Source organism: Harmonia axyridis, chromosome 1 (genome assembly GCF_914767665.1).
Source record: "Harmonia axyridis chromosome 1, icHarAxyr1.1, whole genome shotgun sequence".
Classification (NCBI taxonomy): Eukaryota; Metazoa; Arthropoda; class Insecta; order Coleoptera; family Coccinellidae; genus Harmonia; species Harmonia axyridis.
In genome coordinates this window covers 3,169,275-3,186,093 of record NC_059501.1, presented here as the reverse complement: position 1 = coordinate 3,186,093, position 16,819 = coordinate 3,169,275, and the positions used below count along the sequence as shown (strand labels likewise).

Here is a 16,819-nt window from a genome sequence, read left to right as displayed (position 1 = left end):
TTCATTCTCCAGTTTAATCATTTATTCAGGCAGTAGCGATGTTCGAAGTAAGCCATATTTCTTCTTGAAAGCATTACATCCACAACAAAAAAGTTGACACAGTACAAGTTGATGCCCTGACTTGAATTTATTGTGTTCTCAGTCTTATCTGAATAAATAACACCTCTGCAACCGTAATGTTCGAATAGGACAGGACGGAAGGCAGTTACAATGAAATATTAAATATACAGGTCTTGCATAAAATATTGCATGTATTTCGGACGAACGCGCCTTTATGTTTCAAGTCAAGTCGTAAAAGTCTCATTCACACCTTTGATACATAAATAACTCTCTTTACCTTGTTTTCGCCGTAGGTACATTAGTTATTAAACATTGACGCTGAATTTGATGAAAAAGTTTATAACCCTTTTTTTAGGTTGAAAACATTTATGGTATGATCCACCTAGGTGTTTCATTAGAGCTTGAGAGTAGTGGGGAGGATAGATCTAAAGGGTGTTTTTTTTTTAAAGCTAGAGAACTTCAAATTTCAATAAAACAACGATTCGTTATTCGAATGACATGAATTTTATTTATCCGCAAGATAATCTTGTGGCATTACATTTTAAATATGATTTCTGGCATATGACCGCCACGGCTGGCTCGGATGTAGTCCAATCTGGACGTCCAATTTTCGATGACTTTTTCTAACATTTGTGGCCGTATATCGGCAATAACACGACGAATGTCCAAATGGTCAAGGGTTTGTGGCTTATCCGCATAGACCGATAACTTTACATAGCCCCACAGAAAGTAGTTTAGAGGTGTTAAATCACAAGATCTTGGAAGTCAATTCACAGGTCCAAAACGTGAAATTGAGCGGTCACCAAACGTGTCTTTCAATTAATCGATTGTGGCACGAGCTGTGTGACATGTTGCGCCGTCTTCTTGGAACCAAAGCTCCTGGACATCATGGTTGTTCAATTCAGGAATAAAAAAGTCAGTAATCATGGCTCTATAGCGATCACCATTGACCGTAACGTTCTGGCCATCATCGTTTTTGAATAAGTACGGACCAATGATTCCACCAGCCCATAAAGCGCACCAAACAGTCAGTTTTTCTGGATGTAACGGTGTTGTGACATACACTTGAAGATTAGCTCCACTCCAAATGCGGCAGTTTTGTTTGTTGACGTAGCCATTCAACCAGAAGTGCGCTTCATCGCTATACAAAATAAAATGGACGTAGTGCGCGATACGTATTCTGCACAGAACCATTATTTTCGAAATGAAATTGCACTATTTTCAAGCGTTGTTCAGGCGTGAGTCTATTCTTGATGAATTGCCAAACCAAACTGAGAATGAATCATTGACAGCTATTGAATCGGTACCCATCTTGAACAGTAATGCCAACTTAAAGTTATATACCTCGAAGAAAACACCCATTACAAGAGCTGGACTCATTCAATGTTGATGTTAAACTTGTAAAGGTAAAACTCGTCTTCCAAAACACCAAAACCTACAAGCAAACGCCTCAATTCCTCATCGTAACGACCAAATCGAATTCTCCGAAGATAGTCGATAGATTTTCCAAGAAGGAAAAACCCGCTTTTCCGCTCCGAAAGGCCCCGTTCCCGGAACGCCCATCACTCCGCCGTGGAAAATTCCGGGAAACTAAATCCCTCCAACCCCCCTTCGCTCCCTCAAAAGGCCCCCTAATAAAGTTACAGATAATTTACCAGGATCGGCCATTATAAATATTCCCGAAACGACAAGGTCACCCCTCACCCCCCCTCCACCTCCTTATCCTCCCGTTTTTCCTGGAGAGAGCGGGCGGACCGATTCGTTAGGAGGAGAGAAAAGCGGGTTTTCCGACGGGCCGACGTTCCTTTGAGCGGCCCGATGTTTTCCTCCGGTGACCCGGAAACGATTTCCGGAGATTTTCGGGACCCGGAAACGGCCCGCATCGGTATGAATTAGGGGGCGTAGTGAGGGGGTCGGGATAGAGGGTTTTTTCGGAGGAAAATTCGGGAAATGTACCGGGTGGTTGTGTGAAAATGTTTTTAATTTTTAAATTTCGGGAACTCACTCAGAGTTCTGCTATAGAGAAGGTTCTTCTCAAACAAAAGAACTTTGAGAACACTTAATACAATGTTGAGAACTGACAGTTATCGTAGTGGAGAAAATACTTGCCCTAACATCTTTCATTTTGACATGTAACGGGTGTTTTTTTTTCGAGATATATAACTTTAAGTTGGCATTTCTGTTCAAGATGGCGACCGATTTAACAGCTGTCAAGTGATTTTTTCTCAGTTTGGTTTGGCAATTTATCATGAATAGACTCACGCCTAAACAACGCTTGCAAATACTTCAATTTTATTTCGAAAATAATGGTTCTGTGCGGAATACGTATCGCGCACTACGTCCATTTTATTTTGTTTAGCGATGAAGCGCACTTCTGGTTGAATGGCTACGTCAACAAATAAAACTGCCGCATTTGGAGTGAAGCTAATCCTCAAGTGTATGTCGAAACACCGTTATATCCAGAAAAACTGAATGTTTGGTGCGCTTTATGGGCTGGTGGAATCATTGGTCCGTACTTCTTCAAAAACGATGATGGCCAGAACGGTACAGTCAATGGTGAACGGTATAGAGCCATGATTACTAACTTTTTCATTCCTGAATTGAACAACCATGATGTCCAGGAGCTGTGGTTCCAACAGGACGGCGCAACATGTCACACAGCTCGTGCCACAATCGATTCATTGAAAGACACATTTGGTGACCGCCTAATTTCACGTTTTGGACCTGTGAATTGGCCTCCAAGATGTTGTGATTTAACACCGCTAGACTACTTTCTGTGCGGCTATGTGAAGTCATTGGTCTATGCGGCTAAGCCCCAAACCCTTGACCATTTGGAAGACAACATTAGCCGTGTTATTGCCGATATACGTCCACAAATGTTGGAAAAAGTCATCGAAAATTGGACGTCCAGATTGGACTACATCCGAGCCAGCCGGATATTCAAGAAATTTTTCAATTACAGGGTTCGCCAAACAAAATATCAAATTTATCTACAAATCGCATCGTATCCCTTTTGACCCATATCCACAAAATATCCAAAATTTTCTTGAATCTGGGTGTTACACTAATCATGCCATCTACTAAAATGAACAGAAGCTCAGATGACTTCACTGACTTTTGTCAGCGCCCTTTTCGAATTTTCCTTGTCATCTTTCCATTAATATCACTGATATTGATTAGTGAAAGAATGATTCAATCTCATCATTCATGCACCGTCTCCATGCATAGTGGAGATTGGCTAATATTGCTATCTTGATTCTGGAAGCTGCGGATTTAAATGATTCAGATGAAGTGATATTGATGCATTTTCAAAGATTTTTGAGCTTTTCTCCTACAAAGAGATCTTCAGTCTACTATTTTTTTTTCAATTATGAATTCAATAGTCGATTGAAACAACTGTAGATGAGTTAAATTGTTTTGGATCGAGGCAGCCTCTACGACGAAAGATTCTACTTCAAACTTCAATTCTCTAGAACACTTTCCTCTCATTGGTGCTCCGATGATACACCAATAATAATTCATAAGAAATTCCCAGCCTTCCCAACGAACGTTATAAGCAATAAACATCCGGAAATCCTCGAAAAACCTCCCAGTTTTTCCAGCAAGGAATGCCCCTATCCCTGTACATCGAAACGGCAATAATAATCAATCCAGAATATCTATCGTCCTTTCATAGAACTAAATCAATTCGACCTACGTCCCGGATTCCGTTCCCGGAATTACCAATAATTTCCACAACGTCCTCGTAATTTTTTACCCCCGAAAAAAAAAACTGATACGTTTCATTCCCCCCCGATCTCGCATTACTCATCTCAGACTCCAATGATCGTTTCACATAATTCTGGACGATTTCACCTTTTTTTATGACCGCTCTCTAATGGCCCTCGATCGAGACCGGGGGTTTCTCTCCTATTGGAGGGGGGAGGGAGATCCGGGATTTATGCTAGGGTGAAGATTTCAGGGATGGTGGTTTCGGGGAAAATGGTTGATTGATATGTGGAAATCATGAAGATTAGGAAAAGTGTTAAGCATGGTTTACGTAGAATGAGTCTAGGTAGGCTGTATTTTCCAGAGCCTCTGAATGCTAGCTGTGAAATAGTTTTATGCACGTATAAACTAAGCTCTTACATATACAATCAACCCTTAAAATAAATAGGTGTTTTCTTCTATTTTTATTTACATTGGAACGGTCCATAAAATTATGGTTGTTTTTATGCAGGAAAGACAAGTTTTCGCATATGTACAGGGTGGGCAAATAAGCGAGGTAAGCGGCTATATCTCAGGATCCACTCATCGTAGAGACTTGCGGTAAAAAATTTTAACACTAAAGTGAACAAGAGAACACACTGGAAATTGTTTTGAAGTTCATACATCTACCGCTAGGGGGCGTAATAGCGACCGTCGAGTAGAAAAATGAATTTTACTCGAAAATGTTTCATATGAAGTTGAAGAAAAAATATCATCACAGTAATCCTTGGAAAATTCTCTATCTTTTTGAATTGTCACTTTCGATTTTACGACATCAAATAAGGGTAGGTGAAAGGGAGAAATCTGACTGATTGAAACACCTGTAACTTCAGTTTGGCTCAACATTTTTGAGCAAATTAGATCTCGTCTGAAAGATAATATCTTGTTGATTGAGGACAGCATATACTCATGATAAATTTGTTTTTGCTGCTTTCGATAGGGGGCGCTAAGTCAGAAGTTCATTGTTCTGTTCATTTTACTCCGAAATTTCAAATGTAATGATAGGATTTTCTTAACACAAACAGAAATTCCATCAAATTGGCATGAAAAAACCTGAAGGTGGCAAAGCGATAATTTGAGGCGTTCTGAAGTTATGGCCGAAAGAAGATATTCTTCAACTGATGCACTGCGAAAAACCAAATTGTGTCTTTAGGTTCTGACAGAAACAGAAATCCCATCAAATTTGTATGAAAAAACCAAAAGGTCGAAAAGTGATAGCTTCAGGCGTTCTGGATTTATGGCCGAAAAAAGATATTCTTCATCTGATGTACTGAAAAACTAAATTGTGTCTTCTTTCGGCCATAACTCCAGAACGCCTGAAGCTATCGCTTCGCGACCTTTTGGTTTTTTCATATAAATTTGATGGGATTTCTGTTTCTGTCAGAACCTAAAGACACAATTTGGTTTTTCGCAGTGCATCAGTTGAACAATATATTCTATCGGCCATAACTCTAGAACGCCTGAAACTATAGCTTTGCCACCTTCAGGTTTTTTCATGCCAATTTGATGGAATTTCTGTTTCTGTTAAGAAAATCCTATCATTACATTTGAAATTTCAGAGTAAAATGAATAAAACAATGAACTTCTGACTTAGCACCCCCTATCGAAAGCAGCAAAAACAAATTCATCATGAGTATATTTTGTCCTCAATCAACAAGATATTATCTTTCAGACGAGATCTAATTTGCTCAAAATTGTTGAGCCAAACTGAAGTTGCAGGTGTTTCAATCAGACAGATTTCTCCCTTTCACCTACCCTTATTTGATGTCGTAAAATCGAAAGTGACAATTTAAAAAGATAGAAAATTTTCCAAGGATTACTGTGATGATATTTTTTCTTCAACTTCATATGAAACATTTTCGAGTAAAATTCATTTTTCTACTCGACGGTCGCTATTACGCCCCCTAGCGGTAGAGGTATGAACTTCAAAACAATTTCCAAAGTGTTCTCTTCTTCACTTTAGTGGTAAAATTTTTTACCGCAAGTCTCTACGATGAGTGGATCCTGAGATATAGGCGCTTACCTCGCTTATTTGCCCACCCTGTACATACAACCCATGAACTAAACAAATGTAATGTTACTTGAATTCACCACCACACAGTTCTCTGATTGTAGATTCGCACGGGGTTTCATTGCACCGCGATCTTATGGTCTATTGTGCCCTCCATCAGAGCTGTCTCTTCATTAGTCGTCATCTCCAGCTTGGCCTCTAGTTCCAGACGTCGAATGAACTCCAGTATCTAGGACAGGTACAAGGAGATTACTTCCTTATTTCAATCATCAATCATATCTATCAAAAGCGTGAGACATCCACCTACCTACAAGCTCCCTCATAGCACTGATTACGAAACTTAAGCCTGAGGTAGTTCCCTGCGAGGACCGGATCGTTAAATCTTCTCCCTAAGGACTTATCATCACGAGGAGACGCCTCTGGACCCTGGTCTCGACCCAAGAGTCTTGCAATCTTTGCGAATTAGCACGTCTAACATAAATCCTATGTCCTCACAGCATAGGATTCGTACTGGAAAGTTATAAGAGATGAGTTTTTCAAAGGGGTTTTCAGTGATTTTGACAGTGAGCAGTGGTGTTGAGCAGACTAATAAAATACTTTTTGTCAACCTCGGTTCCTAAGATTTGAGGGCATAAAAGTCATAGTTAATCCTCGAATAGTATACCGAGAATGACACTCTAGGTCCTAAACTGGCACCCGCAGAAACATAAGTAGCCCCTATTCTACCACGTACTCACAGCCAAAACGTTGACATCTTCTTTCTTCCTACTCGGCCTCTTGTGTCTCGTTCTGTTAGACCTGTCAATGATCTCCATTTACCTTCATGACCTCTGTCTGGTTGGTTCTGAGCTTCCACCTTGGTGGAAGTAGACAGCCGGCGAGCTGGCTACTCTGCTTCTCTTTTCGAATTGCTGGTTCTGCTAGAATCTGTCACTTGGAGGTGTAGAGATTTGAGAATGTTTTCAAAAGTGGGCGAGGTACTGGCAGGAATGAGGTGTTTGGATGAACATGGAAAATGTTGCAGGCTGGGATTAGCCACGCCACATTTTCTAGTCAGTCTTAGTTTTACCGTCCACTTTACAGCAGGCAGTTACTACAAACCCCCCCACCACGGCAAGGTGCTGACCATACTTCAATACACAAAATGTCTTGGAGCGATTAACGGAGAAAAAAGTCGGGAAGCTTTGAACGTTCTTTCATTTTTATGCAAATATCACCCTCACTCTTTAAGTACACTCAATAATAATATTCATAAATTCACCAAGTCAGTCACCCTCTCCGAAAAAATTTCCTCAATCTCACCCTCCTTAAAGTCCCGCATCCCCCCAAAACTTCAGCCGAACAGACCCCGGGTCCTTTCTCCTACCAAAACCACCCCCTTAGCGTTGTCCACGCTGAATAATTCAGAAAAACTCCACGAACTGCCGCAGCAGCGCTCTTGTTTATTCAACGGTCCATTCTCGAAACCGTCGAACGCCTGTTTGTCGGCAACAAACGCTGTCGGCCTCACAATCAGGCAGGAAACCGACGTAAATTATATCTGGCTACCCGAAATCCGGCAGTTAGGCGAGATCGACGTGTGAGCAGACAGTGGTTTCGACGTGTAAATGCATTTCAGCGCCCTCGTACGGAGAAACTGCAACCTTCGTCGATAATTCCTTAGGTGAGAGCGGATGGGGTAGATTTTTGGAGTTGGTTGAATGAGGTGGGGTAGGGGTGAATTGATGTTCTGGTGGATACGGCGGAATGTTCTTGGTGTGGCGTATTCATGTTGGGAATATTTGAAAAAAGCTTTTTCTTCTTCTTGGAGTTCCGCAGGGATCGGTTTTTTCCTCCATAATTCTTCAATTTATACTGTGACATCCCTGTTACCTTATGCCGATGTTACCATCTATGCTGATGATATTGATCTTATGTTTCGTCGTACTTATTTCGGAATTATTGAGAATACTTTAAATGAAGTATTCTCTAAGTAATCTTGAGTGGCGCTTATGCCCTAATCCAAATAACACAGGACTTTTCTGTTTTCATATGAATTATCAACAAATACGAGGCGTGTATTTAAAGTAAGGTCTCCATTCATTTTTTTCACTTTAAATATCATTTATTTACTAAGTTTCGTACATTGCTGTAAAGCTTGAAATCTAAGCTATTTTTCTACATAATCGTCACTCACTTCGATGAGCTTCCTCATTCGTATGACAAACTTTTGTATCCCCTCCTCGAACCACGATCCCGCCGCCTCGCGCAAGAACGAAACGACCGCTTCATGAATTTCTTCATCGTTCGCAAATTTCCGGTGTGTAATAATGAGCCCATGTTTCATCTCCTGTGACGATTGAATCAAGAAATTCTTTCCCTTCCTCTTCAAAACTGGCGAGAAAGTCTTGGGCACATTGGACACGTTTGACTTTATGCTCCGGGGTAAGCATTTTTGGGACCCACCTGGCTGACAATTTTCGGTATTGCAGGTTATTCATCAAAATTGAATGAATAGAGTCTCTACTGCACACATCTTGGAGTTTTTCGGCCAACTTAATGACTGAACGTAACTCGCACCTGGCGGAAGCGGCAACCGGCACTTCCATTGCAAATGGCTGCTACGTCAAGACTGAGCGTAGTAATGAGCTCCACCAGGTGTCCATTGGTGGAGGGATGCCTAACGTATACAACAGTGTTGCCGGATTTAATCTAGCGCTACTTGCGGCGATACAATGGCCTTGAAGACCTTACTTTAAATACACGCCTCGTGAATAGAAAATTGAAAGTAACTTTCAATAATTCCGTCTTTAATCATAACTTTACTTCGAAATATCTCGGAGTTAAATTTGATTGTTCTTTGAATTTCAAGGTACACTTGAAAAATTTACGTATGAAATTGAAGTCTGAGCATAATATCGAAAAATGATCTGATTCTTCATGAGGCGTAAATGGCAGCACTCTTTGTACGGCAGCTTTAGCCTTGGGTTTTTCTGCTCCTGAATACTGTTGTTCTGTTTGGTTCAATAGTGCTCATGCTTCTAATATTGATGCACAGCTTAACGTTTCTATGAGAATTATCAGTGGCACTATTAGGTCTACACTTTTATATTGGTTACCAGTGCTCTCACATATACTTCCGACTCTTATTCGTAGACAGGTCGCAGTAAAGAAATCTTGGGAAAAATTTCATTTCCACCCGCACTTATTTCCAATTGTATCTAACCTCCCAGATACTAGAATTGCCAGATTAAAGTCACGCAAATCTTTTTGGATTAATACTTTCCTTCAATCTAATGAAAGTAACAAGGGAATATGGCGTTAGGAATGGAGTTCTTGTAATGTCTTCAACAAATGTCTAATCGTTGATCCCTCACAGAAACTTTTATGTTTCTTCCTAGAAATATTTGGTGTATTTCAAATTGACTTAGTACCGATCATGGTGTTGCAATAGTATGCTCTTTAAATGGCATTCTAATGAAAGTCCACTATGGGAGTGTGGTGAAGAAGGAACCATTGACCACTTGGTGAATACTTGTCCAATTCATGTCGAGTGACGTGGTACAGTTCTGTTATGGCAGTGTTCATTCTCATTTCACTCTGTACTATTGTTATTGTTGAAATAAATAAAACGGTTGAGGAAACCTATGAAACTCTCACAATCATCATACAAAATAACAACAGATATACAAACTAACTTGATTTAAAATTGTACAGATTATTTTGGAAACTATTTATATTCGTCGAACAAATAACCGTCATGGGGAGACCATTCTATTCTGCAAAAACTGTTCAACAAAAACTGCTGCTGGCACCGGGTTTCGAAATGCTCTCTAGGTAGCTTCATGTGGTGACCTTTCAAATGTTCATGGGGACTTAGACAGAACAGTAAACAGTACGTTGTTGCAACCGCGAAATGATTTCTCAGTCATGTAGAGAACACTCCCTGTCCTGCCTGCAAGGCATAAAACTCGATCTTCACCCCCAGTACCCCGCTGCAATATCCTACCCAACCGCCATACCCAAACACAAAACACGATCCTCTTCAGAATCCAATCAGATCCTAAGTGTATTCCGAATCTCGTAAACAACGATTACCCCAACAATACGAAAACGGAAGAGACGCCGGGACGCCGATATCCTGCAGGATAAGCGATATATCCAGAGCGATGGAGGTCCACAAGCATCCCGACGGAACCTTAAAACTCTACTCGCAGTAGTTGGCCTGGATAGCGTCTGGCTCAGCAAGTCCTAGGATGGAACCCCCGTTGAGCGGTCGTAGGAAGTCGATTTCAAGGGTCACTTGAGACGGCGGGGTCTTCATTAGAGGCAGAGGGAGGTTTATTGGGGTAATGGTGGGATTGTGGGGAAGTCATTAGATGACACGGGAGAGCGTCTGGATCGAACCGTGACCTTAGATATTGGATCTAATGTGTTGGGTTCGGTGTCCAAGTGGGGGCGAGCTTGTTAGAAGCTTTTAGGGCTTCCCTGAGCTTCAGTAGACGTTTCTGATGTTGAGAGACTGAGATAGATAGAATTATACGAGCTGAAAGTTCAATATAATATGGAAGTTTGTTGGTTTGGCAATTTCGCAATTGACATCTGTTGAAAAACGTCATGAGAGGAATCGTGCAACGAACTTGTGTGGGACCATCATACAATTTCCTCTAGAATAGTTTCCTATGAGGCTATTTCACGAGATCAAATGAAAATACCTTGCAAATTCAGAGTATATTCTTCAAACATAACAATGAATTCCGAAATATTCAAGGAACATAAATGAATGAACGATCAAAAGCTCTGGACTTCAATTCGTCAATGCTTTCCCCATGTTTTCCTTTATTCTAATGTAGAGCACTATTTTGAAGATATTCAAGTTTGAATGATATCAAAGGAGCTATAGAACTTTAAATTGCAATAAAACAACGATTAATTTTATTTATCCGAAAGATAATATTGTGGCATTACATTTTAAATATGATTTTTGGCATATGACCGCCACGGCTGGCTCGGATGTAGTCCAATCTGGACGTCCAATTTTCGATGACTTTTTCCAACATTTGTGGCCGTATATCGGCAATAACACGGCGAATGGTGTCTTCCAAATGGTCAAGGATTTGTGGCTTATCCGCATAGACCAATGACTCCACACAGCCCCACAGAAAGTAGTCTAGCGGTGTTAAATCACATGATCTTGGAGGCAATTCACAGGTCCAAAACGTGAAATTAGGCGGTCACCAAACGTGTCTTTCAATAAATCGATTGTGGCACGAGCTGTGTGACATGTTGCGCCGTCTTGTTGGAACCACAGCTCCTGGACATCATGGTTGTTCAATTCAGGAATGAAAAAGTTCGTAATCATAGCTCTATACCGATCACCATTGACTGTAACGTTCTGACCATCATCGTTTTTGAAGAAGTACGGACCAATGATTCCACCAGTCCATAAAGCGCACCAAACAGTCAGTTTTTCTGGAAGTAACGGTGTTTCGACATACAATTGAGGATTATCTTCACTCCAAATGCGGCAGTGTTGTTTGTTGGCGTAGCCAGTCAACCAGAAGTGCGCTTCATCGCTAAACAAAATAAAATGGAAGTAGTGCGCGTAATGTATTCCGCACAGAACCATTATTTTCGAAATAAAATTGCACTATTTTCGAGCGTTGTTTAGGCGTGAGTCTATTCATGACGAATTGCCAAACCAAACTGAGAATAAATCACTTGACAGCTGTTGAATCGGTCGCCATCTTGAACAGTAATGCCAACTCAAAGTTATATACCTCGAAAAAAAACACCCGTTATTTGAAGAGTTTTTGAAATAACTAGGATGATTCCCAATATATTCAATAACTTCAGTAGATTTTCTGTTATTACTCTGAGTTTTCCTCTTCCAGTTTCAACGTTCGATCAGTAATGGCTCCAGTCAGTCAACTGCTCGTCTATTACGTAACACCTCAAGGAGAGCCTGTCAGCGATGTAATCAGCTTCGACGTGAAACTACTCCACAAGCAGGTAATTGAATCAAAAATTTTCAATGAAAGCTTTTCCTTTCAGATGATGATATGTACTCTAATAATAAAACTCTGGATGATAATTTGACCAATTACTTTCTATTCAATTTTGGGATTCCCTACTCCTTGTCACAAATCCATTGAAATCAACTCAGTGGCCACCAAGCTTTTTTTTCTCCAGTTCAGGCCCTAAGTGATTACTGGTATTTTGCAGACCTTTAAAGAATGCTCCAGGAAAGAAATATGACTGAAATGAAGAAGTGATTGCCGAGGTTGAAGCCTATTTCGACAAAGACGAATCTTTTTAGACAAAAACTATTAAAAATATGAATGGATCGTTGGGGTACATGTATCATTCTTGAAGGTGGCTATGTTGACCAATAAATTCAGATTTCGTATGGAAAAATGAGTTTTTGTTGATAAGCCCAGGGTATAATTGAATGAAGTTTTAAATAAAAACTAATCGATGAAAATTCTTCTCATTTCGATATATCAGTAGTGTGCATTTGACGAGTGTGAGAGACGAGGGTGCTTACAATGCAATTCACTTTTTTAAAGGAATTTCATCTTCAACTATCGAACGTAATAATCATAAATCCAGGTCACCACCCAGCGGATAAACCGGAAGTGAGCGATCGACAATCCGAACCGTAACACTTGACCAACAAGTAGCAGCATCAATTCCCCATCTAATCCAGCGTCTGCCGGGCGCGCAGACCGCTCCTTAAATGCAAACCGAGTCGAACTGCTATTCGAAGGAGAAGTTCGAGAGATGATGGATAGATAACTCACTTGGCTAACGAGTTGCCCGGATCCACGGGATTGCTGCCAAAATGCCTCGCCGTATTATTTCATCCCGGCCAGAGCAGCATGTGTTACACGGCGTCGATTTTGCGTTTAACACCCGATACGGAGAGAAGATGGGCCATAAATTATTCATGCGAAATTCGAAATGGAAACGAGAGACCCCGGGCTAGAATCTGAATAATGTTTTGGTGGCGGTGGCGAGAATCGAAAAGTCTGTGTGTGATGCGAGCTGCGAAAATTTTTTTTTACTTCTGGTCTTGTCGTTGGAATCGGTGGAAGGAAAGATTGAATTTTGGAAGAGGAGGTGAATTATCACTACTTGGCACGTAATTGTTGAAGGACTATGGAATGATTATGTAGGCTGTATCCACCTCCGTTCCTCATTCTTCCCTTTACGCTCCTAAAGAATTGAGGTTGGCGATCTATCTGGCAGTCATGATTCTAGATGTCACTGCAGCGAAAATCTCGGTGGAAGTACAGTTAAGCCATCTTATCAAATCCTTCAAGTAAGAATTTCGTCTACTACCAACTATCTTCTGTTCTGTATCTTACCTGAGCAGCTCAGATATCGCAAACTCTTTTATTTTTGTCGTAGGAATAGGTGGAAAAAAATTGAATTTTGAAACAGGAGGGGAATAATCACTACTTGATACGTAATTGTCGGAGAACCGTGGAATGCTTATTTGGGCTGTATCCACCACTCTTATTTCTGCTTTTCTTTCTTTTTTTATCTCTTAACAAGGGTTGGCGATCCGTCAGGTAATCAAAATTCTAAAGGTTGCTGCTCTACTCGTATATGTCGGTGGAAGAACTCAGCTGTACCATCTTTTCGGATCCTTCAGCCAAGAATTTTGTCTACTAACCTATCTTCTGCTCTGTATCTTACTACTAATTATCACCCTCAGCAGCTCATATATTCAATACTTTTTACATGTCCAATATTTCTGGTCCTTCTTCCTTTGATGTCAATGAGGAGTTCGACTGGTCGACTGGCGAAGTGCATCTTCTTCTGAATACGCCGTCTCCTAACGAAGGTTTGCGATCCATCTGGCAAACATATTTCCAGAAGTCGTTGCTCTGAAAATGTCGATGAAAGTACATCTTAACCATCTTTTCAAATCCTTCTGTCATGAATTTCGTCTTCTACCAACCGATCCTCTGCATACATAGATAAACTGTTTGATCGTGTATATTATTGCCATTACGAGAACCAGTTTAACCAAAAGAGCTGAAGTAGATTTTTCTATTAATCCAACCAAATTTTGGAGCCACTATAACGATCCCTTTCATTTCCATATCCATGTAGTAGGGAGATAGTCACTCCAGCTTAAGGCTGAGTCGTCCGCTTGATACATCCTATATGGAGTCTGGCAATTCCTGATATACTGGTTTTCTCATTAAAATTGTTATTTTTCTCTATCTTCTTATCTTATTTATACAGATTTTTTCGAACCATTTGACCACATGGCATTCTTCGTAGGAAGCTGTCTTTTTTTAGGCTAACTACCAATTTTGTGCATTATTTGAAGTCCCATCCTTTGAACAGGAGACTTTGGTACCATGATACCATTTGGTGTTCCGCATAAGTCTATAATTGGTCCACTACTTCTCATCATTTTCATAGATAATGTATGTTTTTTCCTATTTTAGGTGAATTGTTCCGTAGAATTTGGTTTCTCGAGGATTGTTGTGATGCCGATAGGTGGAATCAGCAATGAATTAACTACCTCTGAATATTGCAAAGTGTGGTGTGGTGTCGTTTGACTGTAAAAAAACAATAATGATCACGTCTTGGTTTGGGTTGCAGAATATAGGTATCTAGGCTTTTATGTGACCAGAGAATTATTTTTTCATCTAATGTCTCTTGTAGGCATAAGTGGCTTTTAAACTCTCTGTTTTGTCGTGAGAAATTCAGAGTGGCCATCAGCTCTGAATTTTGGTGATCACTTTGGTCCACATATCTTTGTTTGTAGCAGTTATAAAGACCTGTATGCTTTTAATTTCTCTCTTGCCTCATATTCATCAGGCATGAATATCGTCGACACTTTTTTTCTTGCTTTATAAAATCAGTTATTCAACTGATTTTGCGAGGTAAGAAAAAAGGTGGTGCTCTTTCTTATGTATCGTATGTCCAAAAATATGAAGCTTTTCTATAGCTCCACACTTCCTAAGATTTCCAGGTCTTTTTGCATGAGTTGGATCATGATACCACTGAGGAAAAATGACAATTTCTTTTTATCGTTGTCTTGTCTGTTTTCACATTCATTTTTATCAGCAACTAGGTTAGACATCTTCAGGAGGCTACGTACTCCACAGTGGAATAACAATCTAAGACTTAGAGATTTTAGATAAAACCTAGAACATTTTCTGATCTACTAATTGAAAGCCGAAAAACTGTATTAACTATTTAGCCACGAAAACCTTCAGAATTTATGCAGTCACCAGAAGATACCCAAATGATCATCCAAATTGGTGTTCCCAATTAGAAGAAGACATACACACGTATAGTGCAATTATAAATACTGGCAACCCAGCTGATCAACCTAGCTGACAGATCCTCATACCCAATGGACCTGCTTGATTGAGAGCGAATCTTCACGTGAAATCCTCCATCCCTTCTAACGACGCCTTTCCGCTCGAAAAAACCGGAAAATACTCGACTTCCTCAACCCCGAACCCGTCTATAGGTTTAATGTGGCGCAAAACAACCCTTTGAACGCGCGCTTGGAAATGCACAAGAACATAATCGCGTATCGCACTCGTCTCGAGCCGGTTAAAGCGTGGCAGTTTCTTCGCCCCGTACGGCGGGGGCGTTCAAGGGGTTGAAAGACGAGTTGTAGGCAATTATGGGGCTCATTATGTGCCTGCAATACAATGCGCGACATTGTTCCGAAGACGCGCGATGAAGTTTACTACGCTTTTTGTTTCGCACCCCGTTTCGAGTTGATATCGGAACTGTTGTGTCGGAGGCCGTTGTTCTTTTGATATGTTATCCGGTTGTTGCCGTTGCCAGGGTTGCGACGTTTGCTGACGGAAGGAGGAATTCTAGGGAAGGAGTGTGACGTGAAGTTGAGTGCCTCTGGAAGGTTGTCGGTGTTTGAAATTACTTGTAACTCTGAGTTTCGAGTAACTTATATTAGTTTTTTATGAGAGTAGGAAGTTCTCATGTTCTCAATATGTTAAAACGGGTAATAATTAGTTTTTCTGGAGAAAAACTGATTAATTCGGTTTACAAAGTGAAAGTCGACGAAAAAGGGTTTGCAGAGGTCCAGGCAGAATAAAGCGACTCAAATTCACCTTCAAGGTGGATCAAAAATGTGCCGGGGGGAATAAAGTTAATAATAATGACTGGTGCAGAAGAAAACATCACAAACGAAGGGTTCAAAACATTCTTCAAGAGAACAATATACAGAGAATGAACTGGCCAGCAAACTCATCAGACATGAATCCAATTGAGCACGAATGGGATCACTTTAGGAGAGCAATATCCAATCGCTAAAACCCACCTTCAACTTTCCTGGAATTGAGTTTAGTCCTTCAGGAAGAATGGAACGACTGAAAATTTCATTAATGACTTGATTCGTGGGATGTTTAGGCGTATTGTGCAGTTGATTGAAAGAAGAGGTGGTAATACGGACTATTGAATTCGGATTCAGTTGTGGAATAACTTTAATTAATCAAAAATAAATAATCGATCAATTTAGATTTTTCTCATTTTTCCTATTTTGTTTCAGCCTGAATAAAGAGTAACAAACAAAAATTTTCTATCAAATATATATTATCTCATTTCCAGAATATAAATTGTATATTTCTTGAGAAACCTAGAGGGGCCAAGACTTTTGACGCTGTGTGTATACTCCAACGCACCTCTCACTTCTCAATACCATTTCTGTGAAAAGATTGGCCTTTGCACTCGAAATAGGCTTCAACCTCTGCAATCACTTCTTCGTTGGAATCAATTTTTTTTCCTGAAGCATTTTCTTGAGGTTTCCAAGAATTCATTAATTTTTGGCAAACCAGATCCGGAAAATAATCAAGATGGTCTAGCATTGGGAAGCTCAATTTGACTATGGGTTTCATCGATTGATGACAAGGAGATTTGTCTTGTAGAAAGAGAATGCTACATATTAGATAACACCCTTTGCACCGATCGCATAGTACTCCGAGAACAGAAACTACTGTTTATAATTGAATCTAGATAAAT

The 16,819-nt window shown here is 40.3% G+C and overlaps 1 protein-coding gene across 2 annotated transcripts in view; it reads left to right on the top strand.

Moving 5' to 3' along the window:
* Positions 1-16,819, top strand: part of LOC123674819 (C3 and PZP-like alpha-2-macroglobulin domain-containing protein 8) — a 223,738-nt gene that overhangs the window by 158,628 nt on the left and 48,291 nt on the right. For both annotated transcript variants that reach the window (XM_045609922.1, XM_045609912.1), the window contains exon 10: positions 11,692-11,809. In XM_045609922.1, the coding sequence (XP_045465878.1) occupies positions 11,692-11,809 (118 nt within the window). The remainder of the gene's footprint in view (positions 1-11,691; positions 11,810-16,819) is intronic.